The 25,853-nt window shown below is 33.0% G+C and overlaps 2 protein-coding genes and 1 pseudogene across 3 annotated transcripts; all 3 read left to right on the plus strand.

Moving 5' to 3' along the window:
• The first annotated feature begins 25 nt into the window (after positions 1-25).
• On the plus strand, positions 26-1,956 carry LOC129298561 (peroxidase 52-like; annotated as a pseudogene).
• A 9,725-nt stretch (positions 1,957-11,681) lies between these two features.
• LOC129298560 (peroxidase P7-like) lies at positions 11,682-13,964 on the plus strand. The gene is made up of 3 exons (XM_054936981.1): positions 11,682-11,962; positions 12,047-12,235; positions 13,161-13,964. The coding sequence occupies exons 1-3, from the start codon at positions 11,750-11,752 to the stop codon at positions 13,707-13,709; spliced, it is 951 nt and encodes a 316-aa protein (XP_054792956.1). The 5' UTR covers positions 11,682-11,749; the 3' UTR covers positions 13,710-13,964.
• Positions 13,965-19,361: 5,397 nt separating this feature from the next.
• Positions 19,362-24,891, plus strand: LOC129298563 (shaggy-related protein kinase zeta). Of its 2 annotated transcripts, none has more exons than XM_054936984.1 (12): positions 19,362-19,579; positions 21,238-21,330; positions 21,790-21,849; positions 21,964-22,236; positions 22,324-22,398; positions 22,525-22,581; positions 23,026-23,166; positions 23,278-23,328; positions 23,412-23,507; positions 23,783-23,866; positions 24,046-24,147; positions 24,350-24,891. In XM_054936984.1, the coding sequence occupies exons 1-12, from the start codon at positions 19,478-19,480 to the stop codon at positions 24,443-24,445; spliced, it is 1,230 nt and encodes a 409-aa protein (XP_054792959.1). In that variant the 5' UTR covers positions 19,362-19,477; the 3' UTR covers positions 24,446-24,891. The 2 variants fall into 2 exon arrangements, with proteins under 2 accessions (XP_054792959.1, XP_054792961.1); XM_054936986.1 differs by lacking the exon at positions 19,362-19,579 and adding an exon at positions 19,631-20,096.
• Positions 24,892-25,853: the final 962 nt, after the last annotated feature.

Genomic DNA, 25,853 nt, shown 5'->3' on the forward strand with positions numbered 1-25,853 from the left:
TTCTTTTCAGTTTCGAGCTCCAGCTATGGCTTCCCTCACCCTTCTCTTCATTGCTCTCTCTGTCCTTCTCTCTTGGCTACTTCTTCCAATGCTCAGCTCTCTCCCAACTTCTACGCCAGATTCTTGCCCTAACCTCAGACCATCATTCGCGCAGCACAATGAGCAGGCTCTCGCCAGAGAAGCCCGCCTAGCGCCGCTCCATCCTCCGCCTCTTCTTCCATGACTGCTTCGTCAATGTATAATCAATCACACCTCTTCTCTCACATGTCAACACTCTTAAGTTCATGTTAATATTAAATTGATACTGATCAGTTTTACTTCTTCAGGGTTGCGACGCCGGAATCCTACTGGACGACACCGGAAGCTTCACCGGAGAGAAAAACGCCGGGCCCAACCTGTCGGCAAGAGGCTATGAATTGATCGATGCTATCAAAACCAACGTCGAAGCTGCCTGCAAGGGCACTGTGTCTTGCGCTGATATCTTGGCACTTGCTGCACGAGACGGTGTATCACTGGTAATTATATTATTACTTAATCTTTTCCATGATACTGCTTATTTTAATTTGCTTATTGCATATTTGTTTCCCAACTTGAATATGTTAATTATTTTATAATATACTGTGCATTGATTATGTGACCTTTACCGCATGCATGTAAAATAATCCATATGCGCGAGATAGACTTATAATGATTAATTAATAATTACAGAGACCTGTACCGGGTCAAAAAATTTCTGTCTGATTGTGATGGGAAAGACGATTTGTGCATAACATTATACTAATATATTCAAAACAAAAAATGGCTTAAATACAATGATTTAACATAAGTTTGGTTGAGAATTCAATGAATGTGATGTACATCGGCGGATTACAGTACATTATCAAGTCATTTTCACAGCGCATTACAAAGTACCTTGCTTTCACGCTTTGCTCACTTTCCCTGTCTAAATAATTTTTTTCTTAGCGGAAATTTCATTTTAAATAATTATATATATATATATATATTCGTTGTGATGTTTGTTATTGATGATATCATGCTTTTATTTTGTCCAACGATATTATCATGAATCTTATTATTTTACTAATAAAATAGGACATAACCAAGAGTGATATGCACTTACACTTAAAAGTAGTTTCTTTAACATACAAAACACGGTTTATGATGTTTATATTTTTCTGTCTTCATGCGTTACACTTCTTCAATACAATAACAAGTTAACTAATGGCGAGAAAATGTCGGTGCAAATTTGAATAAATATTTTTTGCCAAAAAATTAAATAAATATTCATTGTTTAAATTTTGTAAAAGATAAGATGATGTGTTCTAAGAGGATAGATTTCGGTGCGCCTTTAATTAAAAAAATCTAGACGCGGTCACTCAATAATAATTGTGTATTGTGTCGTTGTATGATACAGCTAGGAGGACCTCATGGGCAGTGCCCTGGGCCGGAGGGACGCAAGGACGGCGAGCCAGAGCAAAGCGAACAGCGAGATCCCGGGGCCGTCGTCGGACCTGTCGACCCTGATCTCCATGTTCGCCGTGAAAGGTCTGACCGCCCGGAGATGACGGTGCTCTCCGGCGCCCACAGCATAGGTCAGGGACAATGCAATTTCTTCAGGGACCGCATCTACAACGAGAAGAACATCGACCAAGTTTTGCCACCACCAGAAGGGCCACATGTCCTAGAACTGGTGGGGACACCAACCTGGCCCCCCTTGACCCTACCCCAAACACATTTGACAACAATTACTATAAGGACCTTGTGGCTCAACGTGGCTTGTTCCACTCAGACCAAGTGCTCTTCAATGGTGGCTCTCAAGATGCTCGGGTTAGGACTACAGCACCAATAGTGCGCTCTTCTTCAGGGACTTTGCTTCTGCTATGGTGAGATGAGCAGTATCACTCCTCTCACTGGGTCCCGGGTGAGATCAGAAAGAATTGCAGGGTTGTGAATTGATTTTGGTCGTCGCCGTGATGATTTTTGGTTTGTTTGGGGTAACGGCTTTTGAGTAATCAAGGCGTAAGGTTAGAGGGTTTAGATTAATCAATTGTGATTATTATACAAGGTCTTATTATTTGTCATAAGCTTTGACGAGATGGATCTTGGATATGTGTATTTGTCTGCATGATATAGTTTCATCAAGTGCTGTGAGCTGTGGGTCCCTTTTTAATTATCAACGAATGATATATGATTTCCAGTGTCTGCTTTTTTATCTTTTGACAAAATTGTTCTACTTTATCCATTCAAGCATTCTTTGTTAAGTCTGTCTTTGCGTTATAAACGTCTTCTACTTGATTAAAAATCAAATTGATTCATTTAACATGAATCGTTAAATAAATCAATATTTTAAGGATTATTAATAGAATATCGTTTTTTATATTTTAATACTTAATTATGATGCCTCTAGTAAGGAATACTTTGCTCCATCCTTTAATTTTATAGGACCCTTATATGCTCTGCCAGCACTGAGGAGAGATGATTGAACTATTAACTTTATCTAAAATTAAAAATGATTTTCAACTTTGATAATTAAACCCATGCATTGAAAAAGATAATGAAAAAAATTGCTTTATCTAATATTTTTCAGGAAGACTTTCAATAGGAGCAACATTGAAAAAAAAATATATAACAAATACTCTATCAGTGACTTGTAAAAAGGAGTATCAATTCTCTTCCAACATATGTCATATAAAAAGGATCAAGGGAAAATGCTCCGTCTCAACCGAAGCTATTTTTAATAAATTAAAGAAAAAATTAATCATTTAATCATTATAAAATTAACTCAATTATAACTTAATTCATAAAGTTATATTTAGTTTGAGGGGAAGGGATGGAGCGGAGGGGAGGAGAGGAGGTTTTTATGTTATCTTATTTAGTTTTGTTTGAGGGGAGGGGAGGTAATGACTAAGCTAATTTACTATTTACTCACATATATTAGCTCTTTTCTTTTACTTCTATCTTATATAAATTAATTTACACCATAAAAAAATCTAATTCTTCTATCAATTGCAATGAGTTAGTTCATGTTAAATCTAATGTCAACCGCAATGAAAAATAAATTCAACACCAATAAAAAATAAAAAATATACCTAAAGTAAATGATCGCGGAGAGCCTGACTAGAAATAATAAAATATATATTGCAATTTCTCACAGGCCTACATGCAAATGGAGAGTAAAACAAAGTAAAGCTCTCATCTACATGAAGACCTGGATGAACCATGGACAATACTTGCTAGAGAATACGCAGTCTGTGTAGGTTTTAAAAGTAACAAAGCAAAGATCCATGGCAAGACGAAGCGTGGGAGTTATTTTATTTTTTTTAACAATGGGCTTTTATGAAATATAAGATAACCAATAAAGGCAAATAAATCAAGATATTTAGCTCCCTTCTAAAAAATCCTAATTGAAAGGGACCAATATGAGGGGAGGGGAGGGTTAAATTTAGCTCCCTCCCCTCCAAATTTTTCTATCCAATGAGGGCAGGAGGCATTTCCCCTCCCCTTCCCTCTAAAAACTTTTAACTTGCTCATTATTATTTAGTTTTTACAATTTTAACATGTTTGTAACTCAATCCATTAACTTTGATTCTTGCAAATTAGTCCTTATAATTTTAAATATTTAAATATTAAAGACTTATATTTTAAAAAATAATATTGTAAATATTAAAATTATTTTAAAATTTTAATCTTTATAATATTTATGATTAAAAGGGTTTAGTGTAACATCCCAAGAATTAATTAGGGAGTAAATTAATTAATAAAAAGGTTTAATTGATTAATTAGGTTAACTAGGGGTTGGTTATTGAGTTTGAACGGCCATTTACGCCTGTTGGACCCCTAAGGAGATTTGAATTTGGGTTTAAAAGATTGTTAGGCTAGATTTGGGCCCAAATCTTAGGATTAGTGAAGTTGCCCATTTTAGACTATTCCCTTATAGCAAACAATGCTCCTTGCTGCTGTGAGCATGCCAAAATTTAAAAGTTCATAAAAGACGATCAAACTTCATTTTGAATTGAGTTTTAAAGGTGTTAGTTGTCAGAGGCTGAGAAGTTTTGATAGGGTTTCATTCTTAAGGCTCTAGAAAGTAGTTTGAAGCATACAAGGCCTTGGATAAGTCTCAGACACTCTTCTCCTCCCTTCTTCTATGCATTTTAGTGGTTTTGTCTCTATAAGGAGGAGAATCAAAACTAAAGTTGAGTTATAGCAACTTTTTAGGTTATTAATGAAAGTGATTATTATTATTTAATGGTTCATCACCTAAGTTTTAGTAGTTGACAGCAATTAATGCCATTAATGAGGGGCTTAGAATTAACCTTAATGTTAAGAAATTAAGTTTAAGCTAAGGCAAGGTATTGGCAATGATTATTAGGCTTGATGTAGGTTAACAAGCTAATGGAAATTAGTTTTGGAATTAAATAGGCTTAATTACTCTTAGCAATAGATTAAGCCTTAATCATGATTGATAATTAATTAATAATAGTTAGTTATTAATGTTGTTTTTATGGCTTTATGTGTATAGTATAGTACTCCAGAGCTTGAGTTGGTGGGTAGCTTGCTCCAAAATCCAAAGTTGCACTCTTGGGGTGGTAAAACCCAAGAGTTGAGGTAACTGAAACTTATGATCATATGTAATTGTGTCCTCAATATCATCATTTAGATTTGTTATTAATGTGATTAATGTGTAACATGGACTTATTATGATTACGTGCTATGAATTATGATATTGGAATGACATTGTAATTAAAGCATATTTATGTAAGATGTAGTGATGTTAAGAAACTTGTGCTAGAAGGTTGGACCTGGATTGGTTATGAAGTCATGAAATGATTGTTGAGTACTAAGCATGTATAATTTGTATAAGTTGTTTAGCATGAGTGAAATTAAGACATGATTATGATGGTATAATACTTGTTATCATAGTTCTTGAATTGTAGTATGCTGTATAGTGTTATGTATAAGTAATTTACATAATGATATGTGAACATGCACGTGATGGGTGGGAGTTCACTCTAGATAGCTGAGGGCTAGACTTAGAGAAAATCCATGTGATGTAACCTTCACTGAGTTTGTCATAGTAATTGGCAAACATATTTACTAATGTTCTTAGTATTGCCTACTGCCTACAAGTATGGCAAGAGTTGAACACGATGCTTAGTATCAGTAATTCTAAACTGGATAGTATGGGTCGGGCAATTTATGACACCTTATAATTTGAGTAAGGGAAACTCATTATTCTGAGAGTGAGTGTGGGATCTTTTAGCTAAATAACCCCTCACAATTGGATAGCGGAGCTAGTCTTAGTCATATAAACTAGGCCTATATGGTCTAATAGCTCATGAGTTCTATCAGATGATATGAGGAGGAATATAATGTGGTTACATAATCAGGAGCATGATACTTGTGTAAAGTGTGTTTCATGAAATGATGTGCTTATTTATGTTATTGGTTGTTCTAAATGTAATTGTCACACTTTAATATGCTCTCTTTAAGTTTCTTAATTATTGAGATTGTTAGATCTCACTCTCGTTACTTAATGTTTTCCAAAGGACAAGAAGGTGAAGGGAAAAGGAGAGGCTTATATGCCTAAGAACTAGAGGATAATTTGTGATATCTCTAATTTATTTATTGTGTAATGAGATTGTTAGTTTTTCAACTTGGACAATTTTATGGTCGTTGGCCTCCATTTTTAAGAGGGAAGCCAACCATGTAAATATGTAAGTGCTATGCCAAATTGTAGAGCTTGTATGGCTTATTATATTAAGAAGTAGAACATTTATGCAAGAGTATACTTTTGTGTATGAAGGTACTGGAATTAAGAGGTAAGGCACTCTTATTGTGCAAAGGATTTTAGGACTCAAGTTAGCACATAGTGACCTAGGATCCTCACCTTGCATTGAAAGGGCTTGAAGTCAAATCTAATAGCTTAGTTACTTATTTTGAATAGATGGGCTTTGGTTTCATATTAATAAGATGTCTATGTAGTAAGGTTTGGGAATATGAAGAATAATTAGGAGCATGCTATCAAGTGAGTCTGCTGGCACAAGGCTCACCATGATAAAGGTAGTCGTTGGCCACAGCAAGCATGTCAAAAGGGAGTTGGCCTTAGCGAGTAGCTTCTATACTCTTCATCGCAGCAAATGTGGTTCAATGTTGTTAGCCATGACGAGATGGCACAATGAGACCTAGAGTTGTTTCTTTTACCCTGTTGCTTCAAATTTCAATGTAATAATGATTTTCCTTACTCATTTTCATTTAACTTAATTACTCTGAATTTCATATTGACCATGCGTGGGATACCAAGTCCAGTTTATTAGTTTAAAGGTTACATAAACTTTGGTTGGCTCTTTGGATAAGAACATTAATCAAGGAGTATATTGTGGGATAATGATAGAGGTCATTACATTTAGTAATTTAAAATATTATTTGTAAATTTTAATATAATGTTAATCTTTATAATTTTATTTTTTAAAACATAAAGATCAATATAATATTTTAAAAGGTGAAAACTATAGGGATTCAGTTGTTCAAAGTTGAAGAATTAAGTTATGACCAAGTCAAAATTATATAAACCAAATTATAACAAGTTAAAATTTAAGAACAAAATTATAATTGGATCAATATTTCAAGAAGCAAATGATTAATTTTTTTAAAAAATAAATTTTTAAAAGAGCTACTATATATAGCACAATCCAACTCAAATATTAACTAATTGAAGAAGGATGTGGTTAATTTTGAATGCGGGATGATTTGTCACCAAAAAATAATATTTTCAAAAATATTGTATATAAAAGGTGTTAGGATTAGTCGTAAGCTTGACTACTATATGCTTTGTTTTCGTTTAGAACATTCTTTATATGTATATATATGTATGTATGTATGTATGTATGTATGTATGTATGTATGTATGCGCGCGCGTTTTTATTTTTTGTTAAGACTATATGGATATTGGCATGAATTATGATCGAGGTCATTTCCCCAGTGGTACGGGAGACAAGAGCCCAGAACAATGCAAATTACATGAGTCTGTGTCTGTGTGTATTATAGATATATTCATAAATATTAATCCTTGGTCAGGTAGAGAAAGGAAATGAAGAGACAAGAAAATTTAAGAAATAGTTTTCTCTGCTTATGTTTAGTTAAGTAGAAGAAAAACATGATGCGCAAAAAAATATTAAATACTCCCTCCATTCTTATATACAAGATATTTTTAAAAACTTATTTTATCTCTAAACATGAGAGGTGATAATGACATTTTTAAATAATTAGACAATTTTACCATTACCTTGAAAAATAAAATATATCATTAATTGTATATTTTTCCTACTACTATTATGATATTATTAAGGGTAAAATTATGTTCTTATATGAGTTCAACTAAATAATAAATATTTATTGATATGCAAGACTTGGTTAAAAATACCTATATACAGAGGAAGTATATTACTAAATGGAATTAAATGTTATTACAAAATAAACTTAATCTATTAAATGTTATCCTATTATTCATATAACCAGATCACCAAACAAGATAAGTCTCGTTATTATTGACTTTTTAAAAAGAAATTAAAATAATTTAAAAATTTAAAAATATGTGACGTACATCACGTTTAAAATAAAATATGAGCATGGGGACCGGCAAGCCAGCTGATGGTCTCAAGAAACAGATGTGGCAAAGATAAAGTCATTAGACAAATAAATTGACTCATCTTCTCATCCAATCATTTTGGCTTGCTCTGTATTTTTGTGAACTAATCAATCATGAATTATTAGTACATCAGGATATGCCATCAGTATTGCGATGTCTATTTAATTCTCAACGATATTTGCATTATTAGATAGCGAATCAATTTCTCTTTCTCTATCATCAAATATCAATGTATCTATCAATTAGATACATGCGGGGCAGCATAACATCAATGCATCGACATGGTTATCTGTGATTAGTATATATCAAACATAAATAAGTTGAAATGAAATTCATCCTTAGCTTCTTCTTCTTCTTGTTTTTTTTTTTTATATATAATGTACAAAACAATTAAAATCGGGTTAAGCTGTAAGCGATTCACGTGTGAGTATGATTGTTTTTCAATTTTTTTATATCGGTCATCAACTTGGCCGCCACCAGTGACAGACAGGCAAACAAGTTGACGAAAAGCAGGGAGACGTACTATTCCCCACTTTTAATATTGAGACGTGTTTCGTTGACTTGAAATTTTTAAAAGGGGTTTTTAACTCCCAAAGTTACAGTTCTACAGCTGCGCATACTGGATTCTACTATATATAGATCCCTTTAATATATTCATGAAGAGGAGAACAAGAAAAGAGATAATGAACATGATAATGAAGCGTACATCTCATAGATGTTTACATTTACATTTCCTTTGTATCTCATTATATTTTTTTTAATGTACGTAGGCGTGAAACTAGGCATGACAAGGATTAAAAGCATTTTTATTCTTCAATAAAATCCGATTTTATTGACGTTGAGATTTTTAAACATGTATAATAATCTCCCATTTCTAATAGACAAATGTCCTGCAAAATTTAAAGAAGGATTATATATAAGTCAAAGATCATGTGAACAGCAAGAGGAGAAGGGAAGTTTACTCGTGTACAGATAAAGTTTACTTTTGCTTCTTTAGTACCTTTACTGGTTCCTATATTTGTCATGTTCCTTGAATTATTTACAAGGCGTATTCAAGCAATTATTTTTTTCAACTTTAGCTGCGGCTTATATAAGTGCATTCATGAATGGCCATCGTTGGCTAATTTTTGAAGGAGCCATCGTTTTCAGGTTAGCTCACGGCAATACATGCACAGTTCAAAATAATGAACTCAAGGGAATGAAACAAAAATATAAAAAAAAAAAAGTTATCCAACATAGAATAAGAAAGCTACAAATAACATCTAAATAAAATAAATATACAATTTTGTTTAAAAATAAAAAGGATTATCAAGGGAAATTGTAAAAAAAAAAAAAAGGAAAGAGATCTATCTAAAACATCTTTTCTTATATATTTTTTAAAAAGACTCTTTCATTGACCAATTTTTACTTCCCATCTGGAAAATAGTAGTCGCTTGAAATTATCAACAAAGGGGCAATCCTAAATTTTAGAAGGCGTTTTTCAAGCATTTTTCCATTAATTTTTAAAACTAAAAATTACTTCTCTTTTTTTTCTTAAAATCATTTAAAATTTTATATTTAGCTTAGACTCGCGGGTCATTTTATTTCTGAATAATTGTTTTCATCATGTAACTAAATTATTTAATTTAGGGTTAAAGGATAATTTAACTCTTAAATTATAGGTTAATAAATGTACAGGATCCTAAACTCATTTTTTATGCAATACTTTCTCTTAATTTTTAAAAATAGTATAATGTAATCTTTACCTTTAACAAAAGTTAATTTTGATTGTTAGTTGACAAGAATTGTTAGGAAAAAATCAAGAAAATTACAACAAAAGATTTAAGGGTTAAGGTTCAATTTTACCTTTATACTTATTTTTTAAAAGCGTTGAGCACTCTATATTCTTAAGTAAAATAATTTTATCCTTGAATTATTTTTCAAAGGAGCAAAAACCACCTTTCATTAATCAACCATTAATATTAGAAGATATCACTTATTTCATTAATATGCTGCAAAAAAGTGATTTAACAAGAAAAAAAATGGAGAGATGATTAACAAAAAAATTAATAGTTAATTAGTGGAAGGGGATCTTTGCTCCTTCAAAAAATAATTTGAAGATAAAATTATTTCACTTAAAAATATAAGGTGCTCAGTGCTTTAAAAAAAATAAGTATATGGACAAAATTGAACCTTAATCCAAGATCTAAAAATTACAAACAATGACAAAAAAAACACAGAAAATGACCAAGAAAATTTTCTTGGTCATTTCCATAATTTTGGAAGTCCTTTTCTGTTATTTTATGATTAACTAATCATTAAAGTTAACTTTTGTTAATGATAGAAGGAGTGTTGAATAAAAAATAAGTTTAAAATCCCATATACTCCTAAACATATAGTTTAGAAGTCAAATGGATATTTAACCCTTTAATTTATATTATGACAAGTGAAAAAGTGTAAAACAATGATTTTATTTTGCAAAGTGTCTCATAATTTAATACACACAATGTGTATGCATGTGTAGAAAATATAAGATTAACAAAGGGGGTATAGGCTAAGTTTTATACACGTATATTAATGAAAACGTCTTCCTCATCCAGCTAACTTATCCTAATTTCTTTGCTACCATGTGATAATCATATATTATATATAATAAAATTAAAACCTGCTCTGGCAATTAATTGGATTATATATAGTTTAGACTTTAGCGTGTTACATGAAGAAAATCTTCACACCTAATTAATAAGATCACGCTTTTCCAAATAAAGCATGAAGCAATGAACCCAGAAGGCTGAAGGATCATGTGTGCATCTTTTTAAATTTATTTTTATTATCTTAATTTGCTTTCTACATTGAAGAGTCAACCAGTCAAATTTGACAAGCTTCCTTTCGTGTGAATTATATGAAAAAGTTACTCTTAATATGTTTAGGAAAAACCAGCAGATTACAAACGTTTTAAAAGTGAGCATCACGATTTGATAAGCTTCCTTTCGTGTGAATTATATGAAAATGTTACTCTTAATATGTTTAGGAAAAGCTAGCAGATTACAAACGTTTTAAAAGTGAGCATCACGATTTTTATAATAAGGAAAAAGCGAGAGACTCACTTAAATAATTTTTAATTGAATCTAATTTTCGTTGTTTTCTCAAATTTCTCTTTCTCCATAGTTAGCTATGAGAGATAGGAGGCGGTGGAAAAGACACAAAAGTAATTTAATAATATATTTTAATAATATACTACCCCGTCATATATTTCTCGCCGTACCAAACGTGAGATTAGATTAGAAGCAAGCCCAAATGTAACTGTAGGGTCTACTCACAAACTCATCCACACTTAAATCCAGCGGTCATGGTTTAATTAATGCGTCAGCAACCTACTTTGTTTTAAAGAAAGAAATATATATATATATATATATAATTTTGTTCTCAACTTCTTCTTGATTATTATTATTTAATTTTTAAATTTTGATTTGATACAACTCCATTTTGAAATTTCTTGGTTTGAAATAACTTAATTCTTACTCCCTCCGTTTAAAATGTTTAAAGAGTTTGATGTTTAAAAATGTAAGGCATTTTTAATCTTTTAAAATATAATCATTATTTTTTTAAAATGTCTCTATTGTTAATGACTTTGTATTTAGTATAGGGTGTTTAATAGGGGTAAATATGAAAAGATAGGGTTAGTTAAAAAGTAGGTAATTATTTTATTAAAAGTGAAATTCGATTAAAAATACCTTATATTTTTAAACGAAGAGAGTATAATTTTTTTAATTTAATATCACTCAATTTCTATAATTTTTTAACACAATAAATTATAAATATTAAGTTGAATTGAATTGAAATTGAATGGGTGATTGAAAAGATACAAATTAAAAGTTATATTATTTTAAAAAGAATATTTAATATTTTTTGTTTAGAAAAAGGCCTTCTTTTGACATTATCTATCAGCAGCCTTCTTGCTTTTGGCTCGCTCTCTCAGATAGCACAGGAAGCGAAACCGCGTGGAAGCAGCACGCAACTTTGACACTGTTCTCCTATAAATATATCTATTCCTTCTATCCCTTGCTCACACTCAAATCTTCATCTTCTCTCTTTTCTCTTCTTATCAGTTTTCGAGCTCCAGCTATGGCTTCCCTCACACATTTCTTCTTTCTTGCTCTCTCAATCCTTTCTCTCTTGGCTTCTTCTTCCAATGCTCAGCTCTCTCCCAACTTCTACGCCAGATCTTGCCCTAACCTTCAGGCCATCGTTCGCAGCACAATGAGGAAGGCTCTCGCCAGAGAAGCCCGTCTCGGCGCCTCCATCCTCCGCCTGTTTTTCCACGACTGCTTTGTAAATGTAATCAACCAAGCATCTTCTTTATCATATATCAACGCTTTCATGTTAACATTATATTGATACTGATTTAATTTACTTCTTCAGGGCTGCGATGCCGGAATCCTACTAGACGACACAGGAAGCTTCACCGGAGAGAAAAACGCCGGACCCAACCTGTCGGCAAGAGGCTATGAAGTGATCGATGCTATCAAAACCAACGTCGAAGCTGCCTGCAAGGGCACTGTGTCTTGCGCTGATATCTTGGCACTCGCTGCACGAGAGGGTGTATTTCTGGTAATTAATAATACTTATTGGATAAATTGAATATATGAATTATTTTATACAACAATATGTAGCTGTAGCCTTTATCTGCATGCATGTAAAATCCATGCACAATATGTCGAAATTTTCTTTCAGATCATGATGATGACGTGGAAGGACGATGGGTGCATAAAAGGTCTATCTATTAATTTAAAATAAAAAATGGATTGAGTATGATTAAATTAAAAGTTTGGCTGAGGATTCAATGAATGGTGATCTTACAATATTAATATCGGTGGATTCCAGTACGTTCAGGTCATTTTCACAGCACATTACAAGTATCTAACTGGTGTTTGTTCTTTCCCTTACATTTTCCATCTGTATGAGCTTTGTTCCGCACTTGCCATCGTCACTTTTCTTTTTCTTTCTTTTTTAAAATTAATTATATTTTAATTATATTTCCGTTAGAGTGGGTCCTCCAAAATCTAACACGCAACGTAACTTAAGAATATGTCATACTCATATATCCTTCGTGCATGTGTCTTCTCTATCACTTGGTCTTTTTTCCCCCATAAATTGTACTTATTCACATAATTTTTTTTAAGGAAACTTTATATGATATATAATAATTATATGAATTCAATATTTTTTTTTCTTAGTCAATTTATTATTTTGCTTATAAAATTTGACATATCATGAATTATATGCCCAAATATTTAATTAAGGTAATTGTTTACTTACATACAAAAAAAAACTTTATATAATATTTAATGTTCTCATGTGTCACACTTCATCTATAAATTTGACTAATATAAATTAAATGTCGGTGCATATTTAAATTAATGTTCGTTATTTAAATTTTGTAAGAGATAAGTAACCGGATAAGATTTTTGTACAATTTAATTATAAAAATTACGTCTTTGTCGCTCAATAATCGTGCCTTGTCGTTGGGTTGCAGCTAGGAGGACCCTCATGGGCAGTGCCTCTGGGCCGGAGGGACGCAAGGACGGCGAGCCAGAGCAAAGCGAACAGCGAGATCCCTGGGCCGTCGTCGGACCTGTCGACCCTGATCTCCATGTTTGCCGCGAAAGGTCTGACCGCGCGGGAGATGACGGTGCTCTCCGGCGCCCACAGCATAGGTCAGGGACAGTGCAGTTTCTTCAGGAACCGCATCTACAACGAGAAGAACATTGACCGGAGTTTTGCAGCCACGAGAAGGGCCACATGTCCTAGAACTGGTGGGGACACCAAATTGGCACCCCTTGACTTTACCCCGAACAGATTTGACAACACTTACTATAAGGACCTCGTGGCTCGACGTGGCTTGTTCCATTCGGACCAAGTGCTCTTCAATGGTGGCTCTCAAGATGCTCTGGTTAGGACCTACAGTTCCAACAGTGCGCTCTTCTTCAGGGACTTTGCTTCTGCTATGGTGAAGATGAGCAGTATCACTCCTCTCACTGGGTCCCGGGGTGAGATCAGAAAGAATTGTAGGGTTGTGAACTGATTTGGTCCGTCCGTGATTTTTGGTTTTTTTTTGGGTCAAGAACAGCAATTGAGTAATCAAGGGCTGTATTTAAGGTTAGGGGTTTAATTATTTAATCAACTATGATTATTATACAAGGTCTTACTATTAGTCAAAAGCTTTGACTAGGTGGATCTTGGATATATATCATATATGCATTTTATGTATAACACAGTCCATCAAGTACTGTAAGCTGGGGGTCTCTTTTTTTAATCAATGAATGATTCCAATTTCCAAGTGTCTGCTTTTTTATTTTTTTATTTTTTATACGGTTAATTAGAATGATTTTTTATATTAACAAGCTTTTTACTATAATTCTAATTTTAATAATCATCAATATCAATCTAAAGTATAAAAACTGCACCATTCACAAAGCTATTCATTAATTAAAATATGATTCATCTTCTAGACCCTAAATAATAAAAGATGCGTCTAATTAATTGTAAAAATGATCGAATTAATTCATTTGAACATTAATAATTAGATAAATCAATATTTTAAGATTTGTTTAGTAAAATATCATTTCATATATTTAATATCTAGTTATGTTTTTACTAGAAGGTATATATTTTTAAAATATTGTAGATACGATATGGATATATTGTAGTGTGTTTTTGTTTTCGGAACTGGATGACTATATGGATATTCGCGCGAGAGTTCAGTTGAGACTTGAGAGAGCTCATCAAATGTTGCGAGATGGTAAAGGGGCCAACTAGAGCCCAACACAATGAAAATTACGTAAAAGTGAAAGCCCATTGGAAAACCTTGATATGCATTTTATGTTTTTTTTTTTTAAGGAAAACTGACAATTACGAATCTCCCCATGACCATTCCTCACTGTAGTTTACCAGCCGTCGGCTTTTCGATGGGCCACAGCACTGGTTTCCCGTTTCATCGCCGACGACGGCCCATGGTGGAGGACTCGGTTTCTCTCCTCTCCTCCTACTCTCTTATTAAATCTGAATTTATATTTAAACGATTTAAATTTAATATTTTTTTATTTTTTTATTTTATATGTTTTAAAATAAAAAATTATATGAATTTTAATAAATCTATTTATCAGTCTGAATAATTTAGATTTAATATAAATAGTTTATATTTAATTTATAAAAATTATAAAAAATTTAATATTGAACCTAGATTGCTCAAAATATATCTGAAAACTCAATTTATAAAATATTTAATATTAAATATGAACCATTTATATTAAATCTGAATTATTCAGGTAAGTGAACAAATTTATTAAAACTTTTTATATTAAATTTAAATTGTCCAGACATGTGAACAAATTTATTAAAAAGTTTTATATTAAATATGTTAGAAAATTTAATTTATAAAATATTTAATATTAAATATAAACTATTTATATTAAATCTAGAATGTATAGACAAATAAAAAAATTTATTAAATTTTTGAAAATTTATATAATTTTTTATTTTAAAAAATTTAAAATTTAAAATATTAAATTTAGACATTTCAAATCTCCTAAGCGGAGGTGCCGAGGAGGGAAGCCAACACCCTTAGTGGAGGGATACTTTCCTTTCTTAAAGGATAAGGGGTATTTTTATAATTGTATTGATAATTTATTTACACTCTAAGGACTTACGATTTGTGCGTAATTCTATGAATTTCATGATTCATTCATGTAATTAAATATATTGTATGAGACTCGGGAATAATTTATTCCAAAGACTCAGAAAAATCATATTTTAAACTTTACAAGAGTATGAATTAAACTTTTTATATTGAGCATACTTATAAGTAGTTTATTTTATCAAAATAACTAAAAATTTTGATTAGACATTTTATATACTCTTATATTATTTTTTATTTTTTAGACGTTGGATTTTGATTTCTTCATTTTTAATGAAAAGTGATTAGATTTTTATAATGAGAGGGGGAGGAGAAGATAGGGGAGATTTTAAGGAGTTTAGTTTATGTGAAAAAAAAAATGAATAAGTGATGTTTTACTATTTTAATGGATAAAATACGAAAGGACTTTGGAGAAATTGGCCAATATCTAGTTTTATTTTTTGAATTAACATGAAGGGCAACTAACACAAAAAATGCAGACATAAAAGAAAAAAGTTGCCCAAACAAAATTCATGCATCGGTGCACTCATAAACTTAAAAAGAGGATTTTTTATTAAAAAAATGAGTGGACTTGATTTAGTGAATTCACGTACTCAATAAGTATATCTCAATTATACTTCTTAAATTTCACCAATATTTAGAAATTATTAAGATATATATTTTTCAAAAATTAAAAATAATTTCCATCATCAAAACACTTTTTATATACATTATACCTTTTAAAATTTTGAGATTTAGTAATTTTTTAATATTAAAATTTTTGATAGCTGTTTGATTAAATTATAATTATTATTGTATTACATAAGATGCTTATTGAATGAGTGATACCACTCACAAATCCAATCCTTGAAATCTAAAAAGTCTCTATCAATCATTGGGCTTCACAAAATAATTAGCTAACAAATAGACTAATTTAGATGCTTTTATCACTGCAATTTTACAAATGAGTCTAAATGTGATTTATATTAAAGGAATCACATCATGATTTTCATGACAGTTACACTTTTTTAAAGCTCTAAGACCTTAACACTATGATAGACCATCTATTTAGGCTACCCTAAATAACATGATCATTTTTTGTTGAACAATTACAAGTATGGCCTTATGTTACGTGTTGTTGAAATTTATTCTAGCATTGCTATGAATAGAAAACCATATTCTCAAATATATAATTGAGTAATTGACGCAAATAACAAAGTGCAAGGCAATGCAGCATTCAAGGTCAAAAACAAAAACAAAAACAAAAACAAAAAATGAAGCAATGAAGCCCGAGAATTCCAAAGATGCTTCATCTCACTATGACAACGCATTTTACCTCCATCACATTACACCATTTTAATTATTACTTCTGTCATGAATGCAAGACTTTGTTGCCTGACTCACGGAAATTGAATAAATCAGCTAAGGTGGGTTTTTGTCATTATTATATTAAAAAATACATGTCACTTTTCTTAAAATATATATTTGAGACAAAAATGTGGGTAAAATTGTTAAGTTAATGAGAATAGAATGAAAAATTATCAAATAATAGAGATAAAAAAATAAAAAAATGAAAAAAAAATTCCTTATAAATAACCAACTCACAGAACAGTATCACAAAATATAACAATTACTCTGAAGTCTCAAGAACTTGTCAATCATTATTTTTTTTTTTGTAAAATTATGTTAATGACCCATTACAAAATAATAAAACGCATGGTTTAAACCTAAACTAAGGTTATCAATAACAAAAATAATATTATTAATATAAAAAGCATGATTATTAATATTGCATGATTAAATTGAATTCATAACCAATTATTTTGATCATACTTAAACTGAAGTTGTTAATTGTTGAAGTTGTCAATATTGGGAACATACTTGTATTAACAACAATGTTTCATCTTATATTAACAATTTTATTTTTATTATTAATAACTTGAGTTTAGGCATTAGCAACCACTCTCTTCTGGTTCAAAATACAAAAATTTTCTTTTAACTAATCTTCATTCAAAATATAAGTAACTTAATATCTATAATTTTTTTATTTTTTTTATTTATTAACCTATATTATTGTGTTTATAAATTTATGATATTTTTCTTGTTCATCATAAATTGAAACTAGAGATAAAAAATTAATATATATTTTTATGAGAATAAAATTTTTATTCATATGTATATTACTGTTAAAAGCTGTTTATTTTGAAATTGGGGGAGTATGTTTTTTTATATTATTATTTTGCTTTGGGTCAGAGCTGCAAAATTCTGTCACATAAGTGTTTAAAATCTCAAAGTAATCACCATATTTTTTACATTTATTTATTATTTACTCTTTTTTATATTTATTTATCATTTTTTCTAAAAAATTAATATTTATGACACTTATGTTTACAATAGGGGAAAGTAATAATTACTTTTGGGTTTTGGGGGTCTCAACCTAGGCGCACCTTGTCAAAGGCTTAGGCACCTTTTGCCTTTCTATTCTGTCATTTTTCTCCCAAATGTTTACTTTTTTGACAATTTTTATTCCTACGATCTCCCAGCTTCTTTCCCCGACAGGATAATATCCAGTCCAAAATTATTTTGCGACATGTTTTTTCAATCTCATAAACTTAACTTTCATTGTGGATGCCATTTCAAATTTTCTTTTTCAATCCATATCACGCTTACTCAATCTGTTTCCATAACTAGTGTCAAATATAATAATTAATTCCTGTGTATTAAACTCGAGACCAACTAAATGATTACCAAATGTATTTTAAATGGCAACGAACCCTTTTTCCATGAGTACGAATCAAATTTCTAATTTTGTTTTATAAAGAAACTTGACCGTAATTATTTTAATATTATTTCTTACGAGGTCATTCCTTCATTTATGTCGTATTAAAGTGGGCATGTAGCCCTTCTTTTAAAACTTCCCTTATGATATCAATACTGAAAAAATATACTAAAGAAAGACAAAAAGTAATAAGTCTTTGGCCGCTTCATTTGAACTTTACATTGAATTTCAAGAGACTTCAAATTTACTCGTAACATATTTACCTCTACTAAATTAATATGAACATTTATCAAAACTATACTAGAGATGCAATTATCCTCTTAGTTTGTTTCAAGAAGCCAACAAATGTTGTGTTTGGAAATGCGGCAAAAACATGAAAAGTAACGTGTTCGCCGAAAATGTGGTTTTCACGTTACCCGTACATATACAAACAAATTTCAATAAATATGTTTCCCCAAGTAACTCGGTGGAAATGTGATTTTTCTCGTTTCTAATATATATATACAAACAAATTTTAATAAATATGATCACCGAAATAACTCGGTGGAAGTGTGGCTTTTCACTCTTTTATCTCATATACAAACAAATCCTAATACGAAGTTGTTATAACAGCCATCAATTCTCTACGATGTTGTTGGTGTGCAATTCATTTTATTTTATTTTATTTTTAAATATTTAGATTCCATTGGCATTGGCAGTAGCATAATGTGTAGCCCAAAAGAAGGTTATTGGATTAATTAGGACTTAGCCTTTCAGAGTCACTATTTATTACTCTATGAAAAATGATAAATGTATAATTAGATTGAAGGATCATCAAGATAAATAAATTTCACAATCTTTGTAAAAAAAATTAAACAAACATAAAAATCTTTTTTTATTTTTGACCTACAAACGTACAAATCTTTTGGCCTGTAGAAAAAAACATGTTTAATCTGTTTGTTTTTCAATAGAGAAGTTGTGCTTTGGTTATTCCTAAACTCATCAATTAATTTTTCTCTGTTTCATGTTCATTTAATTTTGCTGACTAATAATACGCTCTTTCAAGGGAGGTTCCATGTGACCCTTGTCTCTCTCTGATTTTCAATGCAAGGCTGTAGAGTATCTTCCCGCGTACTCAACCACACCAGATCACAGATTACAGTGGTCGTTACAAAGGTGGCGACAGGTAGACCACTGTGATTGAGGCGTGTTTTCCACGCTCCTTGCATTCGAGTGCGTCTACTCTTTTTCTCTTTTCTCTTTCTAATCTAAAGCCAAGCCTGGCCCTCAACAACACTATTCCCTTCTGACTCACAGGAGAGAGAAAATTTGACAGGGTAAGAGAGAGAAGCAGAGGAAAGAAGGGAGAAAGAGAGAGGGGGAGAGGGAGAAGGGAAGAGAGTGTTTGTGCAGTAGTCTCATGTCCTCCATGCCGTTGGGGCCGCACCAGCACCAACCGCTGGCGGCTGCGGCAGCTCCCCAACCCTCACATCCGTTGCCAACGCAAGCTGAGAATGACAAGGTACTTATGTTAAAGCATTATTCTCATTGTATGGAAACGCATGTTGTCATACTCTCTATCTCTACCTTCCTGCCCTGGTGGTTGCCGGTTCTTTGGCTGTCTCACATGCAACTAACTAGCTTCGGTATGAGCTGATGTTCGAGTGATCTACTGATTATTGGTGATTTAAGCTGGTTCAGAGAACAAAGCTAGCTCGCTGGGACTTTTTGCCGGCGAGATTCCTGATCGGACTGATTGCACGGATTCCTTGAAGAGTGATGGTTATTATTAATATTTTTTTATCCAAAGGAGATTGTGAGAAGAGACAAATTGGGGTTGGATTTTCTTTCTATCTGGCATGTTTTAGTTGATGCTTCAGGTCGAGATCTTATTGTTAAAATGCAGCTAGCGCGCCTTTTAGTTTGATGGTCCTGATGAAAAAGAAGGGAATCAAAAGGAGCGCAAAATGCAGATTCCTGTACATTTATTCACGCTCTCTTCCCTTGACAAATAATAGAGGAGGAGAGATTCTGACTAGGTACTTACTATTTAGAATATATTGAGCTGAGAGTAGTGCCGTCTTAGCCTTGAGGCGATGTGTTCCTGAATCTCGAATCGCCTACTTCTTCCTCTTCCAGAAAATTCTTTACCGTCTTTCGAGTATGATAATTTAGCTTTTTGTTAATTTTCAGTCAGCTTTCTTTCTCTCAACCTTAATTCTGCCGTGATTTTTTTGTTTTAGGGCTGGCTCTGTATATCTTGTCTATCATACGGTATAATTACAGTTAGATCTTCAGTTCCTTTTCTAAAATCTTAAATATGCTACCCTTATATTGCCGTCTGCTCTCCTGTTACTTCACTTTCACGTTTTCCGTAAGAGCACTCTCCTGTCAAATTGTTTGGTATTGGTCTACCTTTTTGTGCCCTTTCCGTTTCTTACCGTTGTCGTGGATTGTTCCTCAGAATGTTTTAGCTTGCTTAAGCGAATCGATGTCCTCAGATTCTTTCTGTTTGTTGTCGTAGTTGATATGAAAGCATTTCTTTGGTATGTGATGCTTTCTTGTGACCTGTTGACACCTGATTTAGATTTATCATTGTATACACCCTTTGTGATCTATATACTTTCCCTTTCCTCAACTTCGTCTTCTGAATTCTGCCTGAATTTTTCTGGTATTCATTTGATTCTAATAGCTAACGTTAATTCTTGAGCATTGATTTGATCATACAAAGCTTCTTCAGTTATGATCAAGGATTAAATACTCTATCTTATTATTTTGTTGTTGTTGTTGTTGTTGTTGTTTTTTCTTTTTGGGCAAGATATTGCTCCAAGTTTCTTTGCAGCATCTCACGTTAATCATGCAGCAATTCAGCAGGAGCTGAAAATATTGACTACCAGTTAGCTGAGTTTATGCATGTCCATTGGTGGCTATGCCATGCCAAATCTATGGCACATACTACGCACATTATATATCATATCAAGAGAATGTTTTTTTTGGCCAAATGAAATAACCAAATTGATTGTTTCAGAGAAACTAGGAGTAAAATGTAACAGTTAGCTAAACTGAAATGGGTTCTCATAAACATTGTAACAAGAAGAATCTTGCAAACTAAATTCTATATTTGGAGAATTGCTATACCAAAAATAATAAAAAAAATCCATTTCTTGCTATAAATTTCAGGAAATGTCAGCTACAGTCCTTGAGGGGAATGATGCAGTCACTGGCCACATAATCTCCACCACAATTGGAGGGAAAAATGGTGAACCTAAGCAGGTGGGATGTGTTCGGAACCTCGCAATTTTTTGAAATAAATATATCGCCGATCCTCGACTTGTCTGTTTCAATTGCATGAATGATTGGACCTAATAATTCCTATTTTAAATAATTATTCAGTTCCTTATTTGAATGGGCTGAACTACTTTTGCAAGTGGGGGGATCTAAAGTTAATACGTTAGTCTTTAAGTTCAAGAATATTTCCAGTAGTACGGTACTAATTGTTTCCCCTCTCCCTTCAACGATTTATCACTTGTTCCTCATTTTTGGGTCTTGAAAGTTGTGAAGGAATTGATATATCGTGGTAATAGTTCGATAAAGTTGAAAATTGATGATAATATTTGTGGATTGACATTTTCCTTTTTTTCCTATTCTTTTTTTTTTTAAAAACCATGATTCTTTTTTCCTTTTCATTTCTTCATAACATATGTACTAAGATCTCCTCTGATGCGTTTGTAGACCATAAGTTACATGGCAGAACGCATTGTTGGCACTGGTTCATTTGGAATTGTTTTCCAGGTTTGTGTAGATCAATTTCTGGATATCAGTTATTCTTATAAGCCTTTTCTGCTGTCCAATATCTCATATTGCTTCCTCTCTGTCATTTTGTGCTCTCCTTGACCCATAATAAAGGCAAAGTGTTTGGAGACTGGGGAAGCTGTGGCTATAAAGAAGGTCTTGCAGGACAGGCGGTACAAGAACCGTGAGCTGCAGTTAATGCGCTTGATGGATCACCCAAATGTCATTTCCCTGAAGCACTGTTTCTTCTCTACAACAAGCAGAGATGAACTTTTTCTCAATTTGGTTATGGAATACGTCCCTGAAACACTGTACCGAGTTCTAAAACACTATACTAGTATGAACCAAAGGATGCCTCTCATCTATGTGAAACTCTATACATATCAAGTATGAACTCTTCCTTGTTACCTGTCTATTTTTAATTATTTTTATTGCTCATACTTGTTCTTATAAAAATTGGCACACGATGCTCAGATCTTTAGGGGACTAGCATACATCCATACAGTACCAGGAGTTTGCCATAGAGATGTGAAACCTCAAAATGTTTTGGTATGTTATTTCTGAGATGTACCTCCTTGATGCTCCCCTCACAGTTATTCTAAATGTATCTCTGAGATGTACCTCCTTGATGCTCCCCTCACAGTTATTCTAAATGTATCGCATATCTGCTTGTAGGTTGATCCTCTCACTCATCAAGTTAAGCTTTGCGATTTTGGGAGTGCAAAAGTTCTGGTAGGTTATAAAATCTTATATGCTGCTCAGTCACCATAGCTCTTTTAACCTTTGTATGTTTGTGCAGTTGTAATTAAGTATGTCTGTGAATATGTGATGATGACCTGTGAGCAAAAGGCCATTGAAATGTGAATGCTGCTACAAAACTTGACCCTACATTTTTTTTTTTGGCTGAACATTCGAGCCGACATTTTTTCCGTGTCATAAGAACAGTAAATGAGGGAAAGGTTATCGGCCAGGATCACTTTTGCATTCTTGTTGGTACTTTAATCATTTACCAACATGATGAAATTGCTGTGTTGTGTATAAATTAGGTGGGGCCCTTGTACATTGCACAAGTATGAGAAATGAGTTGTTCTGTTCGTGGCTTGTGGATTGTATGGTTGCTATAGTTTTATATTTTATATTATTTTATTTCATTTAATCAATTGTAACTAATACCAGGTCGAGGGTGAATCAAACATCTCATACATATGTTCACGTTACTATCGAGCTCCAGAACTAATATTTGGGGCAACTGAATACACAACTTCTATTGATATTTGGTCAGCTGGTTGTGTCCTTGCTGAGCTTCTTCTCGGTCAGGTTAGTAATATTATACTCAAGAGCTGTTTTCCCTTTTATTTTTTATTTTTTCATATTTGGAATTTTTGGTTATATTGATTTGACTTCTGATAGTTTTGAATGTTTCTTTAGCCATTATTTCCAGGAGAAAATCAGGTGGACCAACTTGTTGAAATCATCAAGGTAGCCTGGTCTCTATGTTGATGACACCATGGTTGGGTGGGTCTAGTTTTAGAGTGATTCATTATTTGGGTGTCTTCTTGTAGGTTCTTGGCACTCCAACTCGAGAAGAAATTCGTTGCATGAACCCTAATTATACAGATTTTAGATTCCCTCAGGTTAAAGCTCATCCGTGGCACAAGGTAAAGGCATTTGCTATTTGATCATCCATTTTTCTTTTGATATGCGACGCTGGAAATGCGGTTTTCAAAATGCAGATGAAGAGGGGGGGGGGGGGAAGCTGTCAAACTGAATGTGAAATCAATTTATAAAGTGAAACTATCTCCTACAGATTCTGAGGATTAACATGATGCATGACATACATTGGCTGTTAAAAGCAAGATATATTCTTGGAACTTCTTCTTCCTTTGTTTTTGGTGTTTGGTGCATTGCGCTAATTGCTATTTCCATGGTTCAGGTTTTCCACAAGCGAATGCCTCCAGAAGCAATCGACCTTATATCAAGGCTTCTCCAATATTCGCCAAGTCTTCGCTACACTGCGGTGAGTAGGACAACCCATACTATTCCCTCCCCTTCTCAAGGGGAAAAGCGAAAAAATTAAAAAAAAAAAGAAGTAAAAGATAAAAGATCCAAACAGGTCGTGGCACGTCTTTTGATTTAAATTACTCTTCTAAAATTCGCTTGATTCTCAAATCTCAGTGATGGTTTTTGTTGTTTCAGCTGCAAGCATGTGCGCATCCTTTCTTTGATGAGCTCCGGGAGCCCAATGCCCAACTACCCAATGGTCGTCCTCTGCCGCCACTTTTCAATTTCAAACAGGAAGTATGTAGCTGATTTCCTTTTATTACGTGTGACACATGCAAGGCAATTGCATGTTTACCATTCATCCTTATAATGCATCTTTGTGAATGTCTTTTCAACGTAAAGTTTCTCTTATCACTAACTATAGCTTGCCCTTGAATGTAACATACTCGAACAAGTTTCTTTACTGCGATGAACATGAATTGAGGTATTCTAATTGCAGCTGTCTGGAGAATCGCCTGAAGTGATAAATAGGCTCATCCCAGAGCATATTAGGCGGCAGATTGGTCTCAGCTTCCCTCATTTGGCTGGAACATAGGTGTAAAAAGACATTGAAGGAGTCAGCTATTCGAGTAATCAAAATGTAATGAAAGGATGGCCTATCGTTGATCAATATAACTAAAGGTTATGGCCTAATATTCTTCAGAGTCCCTCCTTATATGAAGATGTATGCAAGTACTGGCTGCTCAGCGTTACCTGGAAATCAGTGCTTCTGTCTACCACTTTAGTTATAGAAAACTATTCCATGCATCTGTACATTGTTTTTGATCAGATTCCAGAAAGCTAGGAGCATAAAATGAATCGTGTCTATATAGGTAGGGGTTGCCAGAGTCCACCAAATATTAAGGGCCTCGGTGATGTTAGTACCGCTTGCTTCTTCTTACATAATCATAGTCAATGTTGTGTCCTTGTTTTATCCTCTTGCTTATGACAATATCTTGGTTCGAAACCAGTTTCATCTTTTAACTGTTTATTTCTCCTGTAGCCCTCCCCATTTGCCAAAATTCTCTGTCCGTTTCTGACTTTAGTCCGATGCAGCACCATAGAGGAGGAAAAGAATCGTTTTGGAAGGTTGATTAGGGATGCTGATTGTATTGCTTATAATTTAGCTAGGTCTTGTCATTCTTATGATAATGATTTGTACGTCTTTGATCAAAAACCACCATTCCTATGATGGGGGTAGTTGATGAGAGATTTTAGATGTAGTTTTCTGTTCTTTGTACTCCTTTTGAGTTAGTGATATAGTTTCAAGTTTCATTCCAAAATAAAATAAAAAAAAGAAAAAGGTTGGTTAGGTAAGGAACTTGCAATTTCTTTCCTTTTTCGAGAACTCTCTAATATATGTATCTTCGGACTGGGAATAGCAGAATCTCTTCCAGCACACTTTTCTGGGTGTCATTTAGACATTTTCTCCGATCCGCGCCTGCATGCTGATGCGAACTTGGTAGTTACCTCTGGTAGCTGAATCATGTTAGTTGTCAAATAATTTGGTCAAGGGTTGGCTATAGTAACATGCAGTGCCAGGGACGGTGATGAGTTTGGAGAAATAATCAAGAGAATCCTATCAATCTGCGCATCTTTAGAATCGCAAGTGTACTATCAAGCTTGATTGACATAAAGATTTAAATACCTGAGAAGCATCGTTTTTATCGAAGGAATTTAGAAATGATGGATTGCCTTCTTCAGGTTAGCAGGGAAAAATGGATCGCCTCAAGTAGAAAGAGAGGGTAAAATAAAGAATCCCAATTCTATGCATGTGGATTCCATTACGATTAAATGAAATTACTATTACGCTCAAAATTTGGGGCAACATTTCAATTAAGAAGTTGGTGGGGGCTTCTGGCCAAGGCATGAAAATGCATAATGAATAATGTGGGAACGAAGCTTTATGTTGCGATGTTCCCCTTTGGCCCTTTGGTGGTGGTGTGGAGGAGAATGATCACTAA

This window comes from Prosopis cineraria, unplaced genomic scaffold, assembly GCF_029017545.1.
Source record: "Prosopis cineraria cultivar Desert tree isolate PC_DT_omini unplaced genomic scaffold, ASM2901754v1 PC850, whole genome shotgun sequence".
Lineage (NCBI taxonomy): Eukaryota > Viridiplantae > Streptophyta > Magnoliopsida > Fabales > Fabaceae > Prosopis > Prosopis cineraria.